Source organism: Anolis carolinensis, chromosome 4 (assembly GCF_035594765.1).
Source record: "Anolis carolinensis isolate JA03-04 chromosome 4, rAnoCar3.1.pri, whole genome shotgun sequence".
NCBI classification, from domain to species: domain Eukaryota; kingdom Metazoa; phylum Chordata; class Lepidosauria; order Squamata; family Dactyloidae; genus Anolis; species Anolis carolinensis.
The window spans coordinates 123,128,868-123,148,965 of NC_085844.1; the positions used below are offsets into that span (position 1 = coordinate 123,128,868).

A 20,098-nucleotide genomic window follows, 5' to 3' on the forward strand; every position below is an offset into this window, starting at 1 on the left:
GGATGTCCCAGTCATGGAAGCTAATGAGAGCAGAACCTTCCCTTTGGTAGGACCTCAGTTATGAAAGAAATCTTTTCAGAGCTGCTATGAGTGTTTCTAAACTGAAGAATTAACGCAGTTTGACACCATTTTAACTAAAACGGTGGTTCCCAACCTTTTTTTGACCAGGGACCACTTTGACCAGGGACCACTGAATCAATTTTTGGTCAACTTTAGTTTCGGTTTGGTTACTTGGAGTACTGATTCAGAAAATTTCATTGGATAGACCACATCAACTCTAGTTTCTGAAACAGAAAATATGCCATTCAGTAATCGTCATCTGCTCAACCACCATATTTAATAATCTAAAGCTGATGTCGTCTATCCAATGCAATTTTCTGAATTAATACCTCAAATAACCGCAGGAACAGGCCTAAAAATGAAGACACCAAGGCACCCCAGCTTCCAGGTGCCATATGGAACAGCTCCGCTCAGGGGGAGGGAGGAGGAGAAGCAGCAGTCAGAAGGCTTGTTGTTGCGCCTTTCATGGATAGTCAATCTCTCCCCTCCCAACATCCCCATTGCCTCATCACTATAAGGGTTTTGTGAGATCAGTCGCACTCATTGCAACAATGTAGTAACGGTGAGGCCCTGGTCCCTATTTTAGTTCTTAGGGACCATTGGTGGTCCACAGGTTAGGAACCACTGAACTAAAACAATTCAATGCTATGGAGTTTTGGGAGGTGTCATTTTTAAATGGCTTTTAGTTTTCTCTGCCAAAACTGGAGCCTCATCAAACTGCAAAGCCCAAGGTTCCATAGCATTGAACAATGGTAATAAACTGAATTAATTCTACAGCGTAGATGCACCCTATGGTTAAAACTAACTTACATTGTTTTCAACTCTGCCTTAACTTTATACCCTTGGAAAAGGACAAAATGATTTAGCTACTCATTCATTTAGTACTTTGTTATTCCTTCTTTATTAGCCTCACGTGATTTAGAGTTATGTGGGTTTTTAACTTATATTTAAATGTGGATTTTGAATTTTATTTTATTTGTGTTTTAAGTTGGATTGCAAACAATCTCAAAAACCTTATCTTGGAAAGTCAGCACATAACTGCTTTCAATAAATATGCTCATATTTTCTGCGGGTGGAGGAATTATAGCTGACTATACTTATGACCTACATCTTCACACAGTGTGTTCCTTTGAAGGCTAGGACTGTTTGTGTGAAGAAAGGACATACTGTGTGACCGGTCACTATAATAAATGTCATCTTGTATCCAATAATGGAAATATCATTTATCTGAGATATAAAGGATTGCCTGAAATATGTCCTTATGCAGTAGAGAATGGAGGCAACACTTGGGTCTGAACTTTCCATAAGTAAGCATTTTGTCCAACAGAATGCTACAGAACGCTCTTATCTCGCTGACATTCAGACAGAAAGATCAGTTCCGTCAGATGTCTAAAATGTCATAATTTAATAAGAACAGTCTAAATATCAGTGATCACCAGGCAATTTTATAATTAAAAATAACATTTATGAGTGATATTTATCATCATCTCTTTCTTGGTGCATAAATGATTTTCTTCCATTCTGTACCTAGTGAATTTCGAGTCCGAATATTTTGAATTTTCCTGCATAAAGAATTTCTTTAATGCTAATGGATTAAGCATTATTTCAATCAATTCTGCATGGTCCTTCCCTTTTCTTTTTTTACATGATCTAGATTTTCATTCTTTGGGAAGAAAGATTTTATTCCCACGATTTTAAAGCATTCCTCAAAGGTTATTGTCCCTCTCTCTGAGGCACCGGGTTTCCTCCACTGAAATTTCAACTTCCCAGTCAATGGGGCACATCTTAAGAAAGGCTTCTGAATACGCTGCCTACATTCATGTAGGCTAAATCCATTCTTAGTTCTTCCCTTCTTCTGAGAATACTAATCCAGCCTGGTTGTATCAATGAATGAATGAAGGGGTGTAAAACACAAACTTCAAACAGCAGGACTTGGCCTCTCTTCCTCTAAAAAAAAAAAAGCTAGACTGTTTTTATCATCCTACACAGTGCTTCCCAACTGAAATTTTAACAGTTCTTTCATTTGTCACTGCTATTCAGATACAAAACTGGGCTGGAGAATTACATTACACAAGTATTTTGAGGGCTGTGTGATGTTATGTGTGTTCATTTTGTTCACAGTTGTAATTTTATGTTGTTATTGATTTTAGGCTTATGTATTGTTTATTTCATGTGTGGCGTGCTTTTGTGAGGCCCCTGAGTCTCTTTGGGAAGATGGTGGCTGGGTATAAATAAAGTCTATTATTATTATTATTATTATTATTATTATGTTCAAATTTGGGAGAACAAAAGGGAAACTATCATTTTAAAGAACAGGTTGAATTTGGAAGATTCCTCTAAAATACAAATTGTCACAAGCAAAAGGACTTCAGAACTTAATAATAATAATAATAATAATAATAATAATAATAATATAATTTTATTTTTATACCCTGCGCCATCTCCCTGAAAGGACTCGGGGCAGCTTACATGGGGCCAGGGCCAAGCGAAATGAACAGTATAAAAATTCAACAGTATAAAAACAAATCAATAAAACAAATACGTCACATATACAAAAAAACATACTTTGATAAAATCCTGGGTTAGCTCCCAAAAAGAACTTAGCCTGTGTGTGTGTGTGTGTGTGTGTGTGTTTATGTGTGTCTTCAAGTTTCTTGTCAACTTATGACAACCTCATGATTTTATTTTATTTTTTTTGTGTCAGGAGCAACCGGATTTTAATAGGGTCAAGCAATATTCAGAAGTGATTTTTCCAGTTCCTTTTTTTTTTTTGAAATACAGCTCATTTTGTTGGTGCACATCCAAGTACTAACTAGGACTGACTCTGCTTTGATTTAAATCAGTGGGTTAAACCTGTGGGTCCCCAGATGTTTTGGCCTTCAACTCCCAAAAATCCTAACACCTAGTAAACTGGCTGGGATTTCTGGGAGACCCACAGGTTGAGAACCACTGATTTAAACCCTTAGAACTTGGCCTAGTTTGCATAAATCTAACTTTTATGACGGGCAGCAAGTGCTCTCCTCAAGAAGCACCATGTTCTCACTTATAGTTGATAGATCACATCCTGTGCAGTAAAATAAATTTCTCCCTACCAGACATAATACACTGAATATATACCAATTTATAATCACTTCATACATTTTATTGTATGCCAACTGGCCAAACTGGCTGGGGAATTTGGAGACTACTCGTCTAAAGGTAACCTTTAAAAGCTTTGGTATAGAAATAAATAAATATACCCAAATAGTAAACTTCCTCTAGAACAATGGTTCTCAATCTGTGGGTCCCCAAGTGTTTTGGCTTTCAACTCCCAGAAATCCCATTCAGTTTACCAGCTGTTAGGATTTCTGGGAGTTGAAGGGCAAAACATCTGGGCACCCACTGGTTGAGAACCATTGCTCTAGAAAAAGCTGTTCCCACCAGCTATATAAGTTAAGAAACTAATGAACATTTTGAATACATACATGCATGCATACACATCCCAAACTCATTGAACTGCTTGCTATTTGCTTTTATCTAGTAACTTTCCAGTCATGCAATTTATGTCTGTCTGTCTCAGAAACATTCCCACTGAATTCAATGGGACTTACTGTGTACAGATTTGTGACCTAAATGTAAACATAACTCAAGGTCACATCTCATTAACAGGGCAGCAGAAACCAAATCGACACACAGTCCCTCCTGTAACTTTATATGCATAAAACCACAGCTCCCATTTTTAGCCAAGCTCTCTTCATGTTCTCTGGGGCATCCAGATCAGTAAGGATGTCCTGTAATTCTAATTTAAAATGCTCTTCAAACTCTCTTCGGTTTGCATTTGTCCTCTTCACTCATGCTAAAATTGACTCCATATGATGTATGGGACATTGATCTTGCACCCACTTCATCAGGATGCAAGATTGTAACAGGAGAAGAATTGCGTGCCATACTTATGCTAACACCACATGACAGAGGACAAAATGTGTCCAAGTGCTTCATTGATTCGTTTTCCTTTCTATGCATGACACACAGCTTTTAAAATATCATATGTCCATAGGACTATAAAAATTGCTAGTTACCATATCTTAGATCACAGAGCTGAAAGGGTCTAAAGGACCATCTAGTCCAGTGGTTCTCAACCTGGGGTCCCCAGATGTTTTTGGCCTACAACTCCCAGAAATCCAGTTTACCAGTCCCCCAAAAATAACTTTTCTAAGTTCTGCCATGACGAAACTCTCTGATTCTAGATCGGTGGTGCTCAACCTGTGGGTACTCAGCTGTTTTGGTCTACAACTCCCAGAAATCCCAACCAGTTTACCAGTTGTTGGGATTTCTGGGATTGAAGGCCAAAAACATCTGGGGACCTCAGGTTGAGAACCACGGATCTTGTCCAACCTCTTCCCATGCAGGAATACATAACTAAAGCACTTCTGAAATTATCTTGTGAGAATAAGACACAAAAATGGGCAAATACATTTTATTTGTGTCTTCATTCTAGTACTAGCTGTTGGGAAACTCTTAGGTGTCACCTAAAAGCATCAAGTACGGAATGTTTGGTCCTCCAGATGTTCAGGACTTCAGCTCTCAGAAATCAGAGCCAGCATAGTCAATAGTAGAAGACTTCAGGAACTGTAGTCTAAAACCTGCAGAGGACATTTGAAGGTTCCACATACATATCCATTCTGTGGCCACCTCCTCCTCCATCTCTGAGATTGTCTACTAATTGCCTGACAAAGAGTTCTGGAGGACTTGCAAGCATACATACTTATTTTAAGACCTTTCAGCTGGTCTAAGAAATGCATTATCCCATTATGGATTTCAGAACATCGTGGTTATAATGCCATTGGTGATTAAGATTTCACTGATCTCATTGGCCACACTTTGTACCTTGACGGTCAGTGGATAATGTCAGGAATGTTAGGAATAAACACTACCTCCAGAGCTTTGGTCAGCAAAGTACATGCCATTCTTTCCCCTCTACATAGTTAAACGCTTCAAGTCATTCATTGCCTTGGTTACCGACAGCTTTTCGCAAGCACTTATGGTTAGAAAATACAGTAATTCTTCCCAGTGACACGATTTTGTTTGCCTTGGCAAGCCAACTTCATATTTAAAGACCGTGGCACCGTCCAAAAGGCAGGCATTACAAACCAATTTGCTTAGGCCCCTTCCTTTCCTACAAATTATCTAAAAATAGATAATCAATACCTCATACTGTTTTTCTGTGGGAGTAAGTAACACAACATGTCTTGTACATCATGAACAACCCACTCCCTCCTTAGTGAGTTTGGTTTCTGGCTCTTAATTCACTAGCAAACCTTTATGGTTAAAGAACTCCCAATGTTTAACAGTTAGTCTGCTTTATTCTATTTTAAGGTAAATGTCATTTCTACAGACAGTAATTGTAAAGTTATATGAAAACTCCTAAGATTTGGAAAAGTGCCATTTGAAGGATTACAGCTCACAGATTGCTCAAGCCATCACAATCATTCTGGGATCTATAATCTCAAAAATAACTTTCCCAGACTCAGGTGGTTCCATTTGCACATTCAGGCCACTTACACACACCTGTATAAAATCTCACATTATCTGCTTTGAACTGGGTTATATGACAGTGTAGACTCAGATATTCCAGTTCAACGCAGAAATTGTGGGATTTTCTGCCTTGATATTCTGGGTTATATGGCTGTGTGGAAGGGCTCTAAAAGAAAGATGACTGCTGAAAACAGCAGCTCTTTTAGCTAACTTGGCAAAAACATGTTTTTGACAGTGACATTGTCAGATTCATTCCCTGGCACTGCCACTTAAAAGGATCTCAAGGTGCCCTTTCTGTAAGATCTTCAAAGGTCTCTGCCATTCACAGCAAAGTAGTACCAGGCAAAAGGAACAAAACCCCAAATTTTGCCTAAAGCTGCCTTAGCATTTTCTTATCTATATGCAAATATTAGTCTTTCCAAGTATGAAAACACAGTTAAGGTTTGTGTGATGTACTTAATGGCAAACTGAGGCAAAAAGGCCCCGAGATGAACTATATGGTTTTGATATCATACCAAGTCTTTTCCAGTTCATGTTGCTGTACAAGCATATGTATATCTTGGAATACTTTACTGCAAGTTACAAAATAAAAATGTTCTCAATTTTCTTAGGTTACCATCAAACATGGTTTTAGATATGCAACGTATATGGGCCAGCAAACAAAGCTAAGCCAAGACTCCTCTACCTTTGAAGCAGAGAAACAAGGTTTTGAGCCAGCTATACCTTTCAGCCTTGTTCATGAGGAACTATATCTGGTAAAAAGAATCCTCCTTTACACAATCATTAAAAGACACCGGGCCCTTTTCTAGTTTGCTTTGAGTCATCCAAAAGAAGGTGCAGAGAACCTCTGGGCATTTATGGTGCTTTGGGCTAGAACTTGACTCTACTTAGGTTTCAAGACCAGACAGGACCTGGTGCCTCCAAAGTATTTAGGCTTCTCTCAGATTTCGTTTAAATCTATAAAACACCTGTCAAATTTAAGATAACGCCCCCCCCCCCTTTCCTGGCAGAAGCATAAAAAGAAAGAGAAATATTTACATATCTTACAAATAAAGGCTAATATATTATTCTGTGTTTTTTTTAATTTGACAATTATTAGTTGCTCTTAGTGATCTGATTTCAATAATCAGACTTCGTGTCTACAACAAGGTTAATTGAAATCTGTTACAAAAGGGTGAATCACACTCTTTACATTTCTATGCCCTGAAGCATCTCTAAATGCAAGCATACGTGCTTATACTCCAAACTGAGCAAACATGCACCAAACTTTCAAAGCAAAAGGGTTGTTGGTTTTATTTGAGCTTATAAAATTTACTTTTAAGACTACAGCAACTCATAGACCTGCCCTCACCAACCTATTCTGGCCAGTGGATATGCCAACTGAGATCTTCTGGGCTCAAAAAAGTACATTTTACAAGCTCTGGTTGGGTTTTTTAATGACAACCTTCCAGAAGAAATAAGATCTCCCTGGGAAACTGGTCTTATAGTCACTTGGTTTAAACTAGCTCTGGTTAGGGCTGTGGAAGACACACCCAAATCTGGAGCCCAAAATGTATCTTCTTCCCAAGTTTGCCATTTCTCTGAATTTACTGATTCAAGTTCTTCTAGTATACTGTCATTTTCCCTAGCCAGTTACCTCCAGTTCCTCCCCAGTCTGATGACTGCTGCTGCTCTTAGGGTTCAGAGCTTAGAACTAGGACCTTGACAGACAACTCTCCCAATCTTTCATCATTGGCTAGGCTGGCAAGGGTTAACCAAACTAACCGAACTGCAGTACAACATAATTTGGGGGGCCACACATTCCCCACAACACTGGCTTACAGCCACTCCCTAAGCTACAATTTTCTGTCTTGGGACTGCTCCCACAAGTCACTCCCATAAGAAAAAATTATAGAGTAGGGGACAGATTTATGTAACAATGTCCACGCACATCAGATTATTTTGGCATATAGAGAACACAAGGAAAGACTTGGAAAAACAGATCAGTGTAAATCTTTCCTTATGTTTCTGACTCCAGAATGCAAAAAAATTATGCCATTATAAATCTGTTTGATGGGTCAATGGGCTAACACACAAACATCAATGTATTATATCTCCCAGAATCCAACAGTTAAACAAGAAATGGGGATGGTAGCTAGAAGAGTCTGGCATCAAAATGTGGTGGAGGTCCATTCATGGATGGCCATCTGTCAGGAGTACTTTGTGCTTTTCCTGCATGGTGGGGGATTGAACTAGATAGCCCATGCAGTCACTTTCAAGTCTGATTCTATGATTCTATGGTATCCAACAGTAAGAAATCCACAAATTCTACCCCTGTTCTAAGAGGACAATCTTTGGGGTCCCCAATTAATGTTATGCTTTGTAATTATTCCACACTCTGCCTGCCATTGTGTTAACTCAACCCCTTTCTGCTCAACTGTACTTTATGTCATGGTTTGCAAAGGCACTATGCTGTGTGTACGTTAACTGGAAAATGAAGTGCATGAAGCTGATTGGCTGAGCCTGCAAAGACCTGGGGATTGATTTGATACTGTTTCTGTTCTGCTGCTGTAGAACCAGTTTGGACAAGTCTTTCAATGCTGACTGAGTACTGCTGGTGAAGAGAGCAGTGTACTCAGAGAGGCTTGCTATTTTGAGGCCTGTTTGCTGCTGACAAAAGAGGGTGAAGAACCAGGACTGTATTCTTCTCTGAAGCAGATTTGTGGACCGAGAAAAGACTGTTTATGACTGTGGACTTCTGTAAGTAATCAGAGGGACCATTGTAAATATGACATTTTTTAAAAAATCTCTTGGAATCAGTAAAGTTCCTGTATTTTTGTTCTACAAACCTGAGTGGCATGTCATTGTTCTGCGGGTGACTCTGGATTGTGGGCACATGTATAAGCTTCCATTTATTATCATCAATCCGTAATACTTCTTTCCTTCCCTTTCTTTCTTTTTAAGTCTCTTGCACTTTTTTCTCTGTGTAATTGTGTAGGCTTTCTCATGCACAGCAAAAAGTAGGGCGCATTTTGGAAAAGAGAACACAACACTTCCTGATGGCATTTTATTTGCACTTATCAGTGAGTCTAATCAGAGGTTGAAAAATCCAAGCAGCCTGCAAAATGCTTCTTTTCCTCCTTTACAAAATGTAAAATGACTGGACAGAGAGACCTGGATTTGATATAGGCCATTCTACTGAGCTTCATACCTGAAGCCAGTTTGCATTATTAGATCCAAATCAAAACCACACTTAAACCACCATAATAGTGAGGATTGTGCTGTACACACAAACAAAAATAACAGAATGCAATATATGGAGCCCCTGATGGCGCAGCGTGTTAAAGCGCTGAGCTGCTGAACTTGCAGACAAAAAAGTTGCAGGCTCGAATCCAGGGAGCGGAGTGAGTGCCCGCTGTTAGCCCCAGCTTCCGCCAACTTAGCAATTCGAAAACATGCAAATGTGAGTAGATCAAGAGGTACATCTCCAGTGGGAAGATAACCTTGCTCCATGCAGTCATGCCGGCCACATTACCTTGGAGGTGTCTACAGACAAATCCGGCTCTTAGGCTTAGAAATGGAGATGAGCACCAACTCCCAGAGTTGGACATGACTGGCCTTTAAGCCAGGGGAAAACCTTTATCTTTACCTTTATTATATGGAATGCATTTCAGGTTGATAGGTTGGCTTATTTCCGATAAAGGCAGCAGAAGAGCATCTAACTGAATCAAAAATAGTTATTGGCCCAAACAACTACCGGCAACTTTCTAACAGTGTCCCTAGAATCAATAGAATTACTCCAGAGCCAATGAGTTGTGCACTTCAGCTTAAGAATGTTAGCCTTAGGTAAATAGATTAAATAAATATTTCAGACATCTGAAGAAATGTAAACACACTCCTCTGGCAGAAAGGTTTTATGGTTCCCTCATTGTTTCTTTCCCTTTGCCTAGCCTGTTCCATCTACAATTACATCATGGCTTTCTGAACTGAAGGTTCTAATTTTAACAAAATACAGAGAAAGTGCATTAAGAAACAGAAGATTTTTGCCTGCTGAAATAATTTATTTAGTATTTTAAGAAGGGAAACTGCATGAAACAAGATCTTTTCTTCTAGCTGTGTGGGAGGGCAGCCAGAAATGTCCAGGTGCAACCAAGGCAAAGGACCTCAGACACAACTAAAACTAATGGCAATATGTCCATGGTTTTTGAGAGTGAAAGCAATTTTTTTCATGGCAGAAACAACTTGAGAAGCTGTAAGTTGCTTCTGGTGTGAGAGAAGTGGCTGTCTTCAAGGAGATGCCTGGATGTTTTACCATCCTTGTGGGAGGCTTCTCTCATGTCCCCACATGGGGAGCTGAGGCTGACAGAGGGAGCTCAACCTGCTGTCCCCAATTTGAACCGCTAACCTGTTAGTCATCAGTCTTGCCAGCACAAGCGTTTAACCCATTGCGCCACCGGTGGCTCATATATCAGCTCTGAATTTACATGATTTCGAAGGATGTATTCTGAATTTCAATCCTTGAATAATTCCAATCCATACACGTTCTTAAAAAGTCCCTCACTTATTGCCAGAATGTTTAACGGCAATGTTAATAATGTAATTGTCATCTTCTGCATTCAATGTCATTCTGCTGCTCTGTGTGTATCTGAAGCTCTAAGATAAATCTCCATCAAGCAGTGCATATGCGTGTGTGTATGTGATGGTATTGCTACCCCAATAAGAATTCTCTCCCCCCAAAATGTTCTTTTAGTCCTCAAATTTCTAGCATTGCAGTAACTTAAAACTTCTGTTGAACATTTAGCAACAGAGTTGAGACAGCCGAAGAAAAGGGGCCGGCAAAGTTACCAAGGGAATGCAAACACAGCAAATATAAGAATTCTAGGTATGAATAATGTTCAGCATCTCAGTCTCTGTCTTGCTTCACTCTTTTTGTGATACAAAGGCTATGGAAGAATAATACATTCAATGTTGTGAGGGCCAAGGCAATAGGAAAGAAGAGAAGGAGGGAGCCTGTTGTAGACCAGTGATTTGTAATATGGGATGTAGGGAGCTTTTTAGTTATTATCAAGGAATTGCTTTGATTGCTTTTAAGAAATGGGGAAAGTGAAACAATTGGGGTTTTGTTGCACAGGTAAAGGTTTTCCCCTGATGTTAAGTCTAGTTGTGTCTGACTCTGGGGGATGGTGCTTATCTCCATTTCTAAGCCAAAGAGTCGGTTTTGTCTGTAGACACCGAGGTCATGTGACTAGCATGACTGCATAGAGCACTATTACTTTCCCGCTGAAGCAGTACCTATTGATCTACTCACATTTGAATGTTTTCGAACTGCTAGGTTGGCAGAAGCTGGGGCTAGCAGCGCGAGCTCACCTTGCTCCCCAGATTCAAACTGCCAACCTTTCAGTCAGCAAGTTCAGCAGCTCAGCGGTTTAACCCGCTGTGACACTAGGGATATATTGTGCCTATAATGGTAACAAACTATGTTGGAAGCTTAAACTTAAATAAACTGTGTTGATTTTAGCAAGGTTTTTGTCTTTCTAATAAGGATGTACAACATCAACACATAAGCCACAAGAGCAAGAAGTCTGAAATTTAGTTATAACTATTATGAGTCTAGTAATAACATTCTGAGGTCAGATTAGTAAATGCATTTTGGGTTGTTGGAATCAGAGTCAGAAGAGAAGGAAAGGGTGTGTTTTCCCCTCCTGATGATGAAGAGAAATAAGTCAAGGTCAACGTGAAACAAAGAGCTTTTTAAAGTCCTTTCCTTGCCTTGTTTGCTCAACAGAAACTTCCACATGGACCATAATCCGTTTCTTCAGAACTGCAAAATATTATGCTGAAATAAATTGCTCAGTCTTAAAGAGACCACAAGACTCCTTTCTCCCCTCTCTCCTCCCCTCTTCATATGTTGATGTTTGTTATGCCTTCTCACACTGTGAATAATATTTGGCCATATGTGTTTTGTATGTTGCTGCAGCCACAATTTGTGATTACAACATCTGAGCATGGGAAGGCAAACAGAAAACCTATAGATCACTATAATGATAATTCATGCTTCAAGGCTCATTCCTTCTTAATTATAATATCAGACACAAAAGTTGCCAGAATATTCAAAAGCCTGCAGGCTAGGGGAATTTGGATCCAACAATAAGTAATTATGAGCTATAACAAAGAGCACAGACATGTGGCAGAAGAATATGATTAACATCTAGAAATATTCATGGGCGGCAACTAGTGGCTTTCCAGCAGTTTCTGCACTGGAACTCTCATGATGCATGAAGCTGATAGAAGCAAGTGTAACAACAACATATGGAGGGTAAAAAGTTGTTCACCCAGTCAGAATACATGCAACCTATGAATTCACAGGGGACATATTTTCAGACTGTGAGTGAATATGTGAACCCATGGATAATAATCAATATGTAGGACTTCTGGGCCAAGAATGCCATAGAGAGGAGTGGCTGTCAACCTGTGGGTCTCCAGGAGTTTTGGCCTACAACTCCGAGAAATCTCAGCCAGTTTACCAGCTGTTAGGATTTCTAGGAATTGAAGGCCAAAACATCTGGGGATCCTCAGGTTGAGAACCACTGATATAGTCACACTGGAAGACCTAGAAAAGGCTGTGAGAGGACATATTTTGTCAAACATGGGTGAATGAAACCACAGTACTGGTCTTTCAGATATGGGGGTCTTACTGTAATATTTACATTGACCCTTCCTCTTGAAATATAGCCAAGATATGTCCAAGTTTTGGGAAGGGGAGTTCAAATAACTTTATTTCTTTGTTCCCACTTCACCACTGTCAGCTACTTGTTCATATTTTGTCTGGAATCAGCCCCAGATCAGTAGAGCTTGATCTATGTCTTCCTCATTAGTTTTGGAGACATTCTGAGTGCCTAGACCAGTGGTTCTCAACCTGTGGGTTCCTAGGTGTTTTGCCCCACAACCCCCAGAAATCCCAGCCAGTTTACCAGCTGTTGCAATTTCTGGGAGTTGGAGGCCAAAACATTTGGGGACCCACAGGTTGAGAACCACTGGCCTGGACCATTATGTTACCCTGTGTATGGGTGATTGTTTGATGTCTCCAGAAAAAGCTCCAGACAAGGCTGGTCTTTCACACTGGGTTTTGAACATCTTGAATGAAACAGTGTGGAATTCAAGGGCCCCTTCTATGCAGCTGTATAAAATCCACATTGAACTAGATTATATGGCAATGTGGACTCAGATCACCCAGTTCAAAGAAGATATTGTGGATTATCTGCCTTGATATTCTGTGTTATATGGCTAAGGGCCCAATGTGTCAATGAGATACTCACTTAACAGAGCAAGATGAGTCAATGTGATCAGCAAGTGTCTTTATGAAACCTTGAGATAAAGCTAGTGCAATTAAGACAATGTTCTGGAAGGATTCACTGATGACTTGTATGTGTTGTTGGGATGGAAAGAGAAAGAACCCTTATTAAGAAATTGCTCACTGACCAGGATGGCTGGAGGATTCTGGGAGGTGTAATCCACAGAAGTAACTTATCCCATCTTTGGAAAAGATATTGTAAAAGTCTCGCATAGCTTAGTTCCATGTTGGGAAAAGCTTCCTGTTGTTTGAAGAGACAGACAAGAGCTCTCATTGAGAGCATGTGCATAAGTATAGATTGTGCTAGCTTGTTTGTTTTTGGCTACCTGGCTGCAAAGAGAAGATTGCAACAATATTTGGGGAGGATGAATTAATAGTTTTTTTCTTTCCTTTTCTAGAAAAGAGCTGGGTGATCTGAATATGCTCTTCAAAAGGGGTTGTACAATTTACTCCTGCCCCAAACCTGCCTTGTCTTCCTACTCCAGCATCTAGAACAGTGGTTCTCAATCTGGGGTTCCCAGATGTTTTTGGCCTACAACTCCCAGAAATCCCAGCCAGTTTACCAGCTGTTAGGATTTCTGGGAGTTAAAAGCCAAAACAATCTGGGGACCCCAAGTTGAGAGCCACTGATCTAGAAGTAGGATCTTCTTACAGTGACACCAGAGGCACTCCAACTGGCCATCTTCTGATCAAAGGAAATCTAGTACAATGCCAAGTTTTTAACTTTGTTTTTTAAATACATTAAAACTGTATCCTCAATTTGCTTCTGACACGGTAACTAAATAAGCATGTAGAAGCTCTGGCTATTGGACATGCTAGCTGGGGCTTCTAGTAATGAAGTCTAAAAACATCTGCCAGGACAAAGACTGAAACCACAATCTTGATAACCCTGGAGAATAAACTTTCCTTAAATGCTTAATATTTTATTGTGATGCAACACAAAACAAAAATTATCCATAAAACTAGAATATTAGTTCTTGTTTTGTGCCTTCAACCCTATCACAGGATTTTCTTGACTTTGCCTTCCTCTGAGGGTGAAAGAGTATGACTTATCTAAGATTAACCAATAGATTTTCATGGCTGAGAAAAGATTCAAACCTGATCTTTAGAACTGTAGTCCAACACTCAAACCTGCACTGGCTCTTGTCAGTAGTTTTGGAAGGAATATAGCATGATTGTATATATACTAACCTATTTCTATTAATTCTAATTCACTACTCATTTTTCCTCAAAGGAGTTGAGCATAGAATCCACAATGACCAACCTTTCTTGAATGTGCATGTGTGCCTTCAATGTCCCCGTTGACTTATGGCACCTCATAAATTTCTGAGAATTTTCTTAAACAAGGAATACTCCAATGAGGTTTTGCCAGTTCCTTCCACTGAAATACAACCTAAGGTAAAGGTAAATGTTTTCCGCTGACATAAAGTCTAGTCGTGTCCGACTCTGGGGGTTGGTGCTCATCTCCATTTCCAAGTCAAAGAGCCAACGTTGTCCATGGACACCTCTAAGGTCATGTGGCTGGCATCACTGCATGGAGTGCCGTTACCTTCCCACCAGAGCGGTACCTATTGAACTACTCACATTTGCATGTTTTCGAACTGCTAGGTTGGCAGAAGCTGAGGCTAACAGCGGGAGCTCACCCCGCTCCCCAAATTCGAACCACTGACCTTTCAGTCAGCAAGTTCAGTAGCTCAGGAGTTTAACCTGCTGTGTCACCGGGTTAAAAAATAAATAAAAGCACCCACTATTTATTGGTGGTCTCCCATAAAAGTACTAATCGGGACTGATCCTGCTTTGCTTCCAAGATCAGGTGGTTTCCTTTCTTATCCTCACCCAAACAGTGGAAAGCAATTAGATAAAACAGCAAGATGAAGTGACTAACCTCCCAGTCATCCATTAAGTCTTAAGGCTGGGGTGGGGGGAGGACTTTGATCCCAACTCTCTACAAGGCCTGCTTCTATTCACGTTAGCACTGCTGCCCTTCAAAACTATTCTCTGTAAAAAAGAACCAACCCAGCTTATAACTTACTAAGGAAGTACTAAAAGGCGTGGGACAGATAGTCTGAGTAGATATATATGCAAAATGGAGCATGGTGTGCAGGGAGGAGAATCCTAGGTGCACTCAAGTGAACAGTCCAAACTTCTTGTAACATCTCATAGAACTGATCCTGAACTTGTCAATTACTCCTAAAGAACGGAATTCTAGAGTGACACCAAAAGCAACATTTGGTGCTTAATACATTCCTATGCTGGAGAAATTATACATAAAGGATTCGACTTGGAGGAAGTAGTGTGACACTTGAGGAAGGAACATCAACAATTTAAGATATATCTATACACATAATAAAAGTGAAAATATGTATATGTGGCTGAGGTACTATCCACCTACACAGACAGGCTCCTTCCTCCACAAAGAGCTTTAGCTCCCACTACTCAGGAGACACCAATGGCCCTCATTCCAATGACATTGCAGGTTATAGTGAGCGCCATGAACATGTCCAAGAGCCCTGCCAATGTCCCCCACAAACACCATACTGCCCACCACCCAAGTGAAGGCTTTCATTCAAGGACAATTTCTTCCTAGATTTTCTGTTTTTCCTCCACCACAGACATTCCAGTGTTCCTTTCTCCATTGGTGTGGAATTTGCATGACCCCGCCCACTGCCTCTCCCATAACCCTTTCCTATTCTTTTCTATGGCACACAGCAAACAGAGAAATTGATCAACAACTGAACATACTAAAGAAATTTGGGGAGAATTCACCATAATTTATAGGAGTTGTAGGTACTGGTATGTATAGTTCACCTGCAATCTAAGAGCACTTTTAACTCCACCAACAATGGATGTGGAAGTAACTTGACACACAGAACCTCCATGAGCAACAAAAAAAATTACTGGAGCTCTTTGCAGGGATTTCTAGGAGTTGTAGTTCAGCTACATCCAGAGCGCACTATGAACCCAAACAATGATGGATCTGGACCAAACTTGGAATGCATCTATATATATAAAAGGATAAAGTTGCGGGCGCAGTGACTATAACAACAAAACTAAACATCCCAGAAATACGAAACTTGACAACACAATGCAAAATCCTTGCCTCCCGGTTACAACAACACAACTACACCACAAAACCACAATCCGGACCCACAAAACTCACAACAACACTTCATGACTATAACAACACAACTAAACGCCCCAGAAATACAAAACTTGGCAACACAATGCAAAAGCCTTGCCGCCCAGTTGTAACAACACAACCACACCACAAAACCACACAGGACCCACAAAACTCACAACAACGCATCGTGACTATAACAACACAACTAAACGCTCCAGAAATATAAAACTTAACAACACAACGCAAAGGCCTTGCCTCCCGGTTGTAACAACACAACCACACCACAAAACTACAATCCGGACCCACAAAACTCACAACAATGCATCGTGACTACAACAACACAACTAAATGCCCCAGAAATACGAAACTTTGCACACAACTAAATGCCCCAGAAATATAAAACTTGACAACACAACACAAAAGCCTTGCCTCCCGGTTGTAACAACACAACTACACCACAAAACCACAATCCGGACCCACAAAACTCACAACGCATCGTGACTATAACACAACTAAACGCCCCAGAAATACAAAATTTGACAACACAACGCAAAAGCCTTGCCTCCCAGTTGTAAGAATACAACCACAACACAAAACCACAATCCGGACCCACAAAACTCACAACAACGCATCATGACTATAACAACACAACTAAATGCCCCAGAAATACAAAACTTGGCAAAACAATGCAAAAGCCTTGCCTCCCGGTTGTAACAACACAACCACACCACAAAACCACACTGGACCCACAAAACTCACAACAACGCATCATGACTATAACAACACAACTAAATGCCCCAGAAATACGAAACTTGCCAACACAACACAAAATCATTCCCTCCCGATTGTAACAACACAACCACACCACAAAACCACAATCCGGACCCACAAAACTCACAACAATGCATCGTGACTATAACAACACAACTAAACGCCCCAGAAATACGAAACCTGGCACACAACTAAATGCCCCAGAAATACAAAACTTGACAACACAACACAAAAGCCTTTTCTCCCGGTTGTAACAACACAACTACACCACAAAACCACAATCCGGACCCACAAAACTCACAACAACGCATCGTGACTATAACACAACTAAACGCCCCAGAAATACAAAATTTGACAACACAACGCAAAAGCCTTGCCTCCCAGTTGTAAGAACACAACCACAACACAAAACCACAATCCGGACCCACAAAACTCACAACAACGCATCATGACTATAACAACACAACTAAACGCCCCAGAAATACAAAACTTGGCAAAACAAAGCAAAAGCCTTGCCTCCCAGTTGTAACAACACAACCACACCACAAAACCACACTGGACCCACAAAACTCACAACAACGCATCATGACTATAACAACACAACTAAATGCCCCAGAAATACGAAACTTGCCAACACAACACAAAATCATTCCCTCCCGATTGTAACAACACAACCACACCACAAAACCACAATCCGGACCCACAAAACTCACAACAGTGCATCGTGACTATACACAACTAAACGCCCCAGTAATACGAAACGTGGCACACTACTAAACGCCCCAGAAATACAAAACTTGGCAACACAACACAAAAGCCTTGCCTCTCAGTTGTAACAACACAACCACACCACAAAACCACAATCCGGACCCACAAAACTCACAGCAACGCATTGTGACTATAATAAATACAAAATTTGACAACACAACTCATCCACCTCCCCAATCCCTACATTCACACTTGGCCTCCAATAAAACAATTACAATAATAACAATGACAACAACAACAACAATAAGAATCAACACCATCACAGGCAAGAAACAGCCAGGCACTGAGGCTGAGAGGCCAGACAGTGCTACACTGGGCCTCCAAAAAACAGTACAGTAGCATCTAACTTATCCAACCTTCATGACCACTACAACAACAACAAGAATAAACACCTACACAGGTAAAACAAAAAAAAGACTATTGTACCACAATAAAAATATAAACTGCACTCAGCAGAATCAGACATTACAACTAACAACAAACCAAAGACAACAGGGATCTCAAGCAATTATCAATCAACACAAAAACTGAAGAAGGTAACAGACTTCAAATACTACTACTAATGTGAGTATAAAGAAGGTGGAGGTCACAGCATAAATACAACCTAATGTAGACTGACCAACACCACCAGACTAAGCCACAGCAACGCGTGGCCGGGCACAGCTAGTACTCTATATGCCTGAATTTGAATACTGGTGGGCTTTGAGGGGAATTGGCCTGGACATTTTGGAATTGTAGGTACTGGGATGTATAGTTTACATGCAATCAATGAGCACTTTGAACTCCACCAAAGATGGAATTGGACCAAACTTGGCACACAGAGCCCCCATGACCAGCAAAAAATACCAGAAGTCTTTGGGGAAAATTCACCTTGATTTGGGGGAGTTGTACTTCACTTATATCCAGAGAGCACTGTGAACCCAAACACCGATGGATCTGGGCCAAACTTGGCACGCATACCTGATATGCCAAAATTTGATTACTGGAGGGGTTTGGGGGGGAGGCGGAGGAACTGACCTTCCTTTCTGGGAGTTGTAGTTCACCCACAACTACAGAAACTGTGACCTCCAGGGATGATGGAGCTGGATGAAACTTGGCACACAGAACCTTCATGACTAACTCAACCTACTGGAGGGGTTTGAGGGGACTGACTCACCATAGTGGGAGTTGTAGTTTACCCTACAGCCAGGGAGCACACTGAACCCAACAGATGATGCATCTAGAGCAAACTTGCCCAATTGAACAAAGTTTAAGTACTGATGGAGTTTCTCGGGGTTAACTTGGCAAGATGTGAACAATTCCACAACCTTATGCATTTTGGACACTTAAAAATCGACTTTTTCAAAGGACCCGGGCAAGGCCGGATACCCAAGCTAGTGTGTGTGTGTGTATGTGTCTAAACGGAAGTTTCTGATCAAAACTTTTAACATAAAAAGTGTTTGCTCAGAAATAAGGACTTGGGCAAAACATTCCTGCCCTTTTGGGGCTCCTTGAGCTCCCCAGGGCTTCGTTCCTCGCAGGGAAGGGGGGCAGAAGGCGCCTGGGCTCGGATCGCATCAGTTTTGGGTCTTGAAAGAGACCTTAAATCCGGAGTAACCGAACGGAAGCGAAGCGAGTGACTGGAGGAAGCCAGTGACTGCTGAGCTGCAAAGGTCGCCGGCGCGAGAAACTTCACGCTCGCTCCTGAAACTGTGAAAAAGCGCTGAGGAGAAAAGTTAACTCTCTAGATCGAAGAGTCCCTTCCCTGTGTGTGTATCTGTAGAATCAATGCAGCTTGACACCACTTTCACTGCTTTGGAATCCTTTAGAGTTGGAGTTTGGAGAGACACCAAAAGAAAAGAAAAACCAGCTTTCTTACCTTGTACTTCATCCTCGCACGCTCAATGAAGGGATCGTCCCCGTTTGTCAAAATCCAGCCACTTTACAGAGAAATCGCCTTGCCAATGCCCACCATAGCCTTGCCCTGCTGGAAGCGAAGCGCGTCCCCGCGCGTGGAGTGAGTGAGGCGCGTTCCCGCCGGAGGTCGAGCGCCGTTCGGAGTCTCCGCCGCTCTCCGCGCATTGTTTGCCTGGCGGAGGGGGCAAAGCGATGGCTCATTTGCATACTTCTCCGCCATTGGCCAGCCCGCCAGACGTCCCTGAGCAAGGGGCGAATGCCTCCTCGTTGCCCGCCTCCCTTTGGAGCGGGCCATTCATTAGCGCTCTGCCTTGGCACGAAAGGGAGGAGGAGGAGGAGCAGCCCAGGAAAGTTTTCCAGAGCCACAGCAGAGGCTTACTTTGACCCCGAAATAAGACTTGTTAGGTTGCTGTGAATTTTCCGGGCTGTATGGCCATGTTCCAGGAGTATTCTTTCCTCACTTCTAAGCACCATTCCTTTATCAAAACCTACAGATGGGAATGTGTTACAGTAGAGTCTCACTTATCCAACGTTCTGGATTATCCAACGCATTTTTGTAGTCAATGTTTTCAATATATCATGATATTTTGGTGCTAAATTCGTAAATACAGTAATTACTACATAGCATTAATGTGTAA

General features: G+C 41.1%; 1 protein-coding gene across 2 annotated transcripts in view; it reads right to left on the bottom strand.

The window, feature by feature from the left end:
• nedd9 (neural precursor cell expressed, developmentally down-regulated 9) overlaps nucleotides 1-19,631 on the bottom strand; it is a 79,663-nt gene extending 60,032 nt beyond the window's left edge. For both annotated transcript variants that reach the window (XM_008114991.3, XM_008114990.3), the window contains exon 1: nucleotides 19,423-19,631. In XM_008114991.3, coding sequence (XP_008113198.2) covers nucleotides 19,423-19,434 — 12 coding nt within the window. In that variant the 5' untranslated portion in view covers nucleotides 19,435-19,631. The remainder of the gene's footprint in view (nucleotides 1-19,422) is intronic.
• Nucleotides 19,632-20,098: the final 467 nt, after the last annotated feature.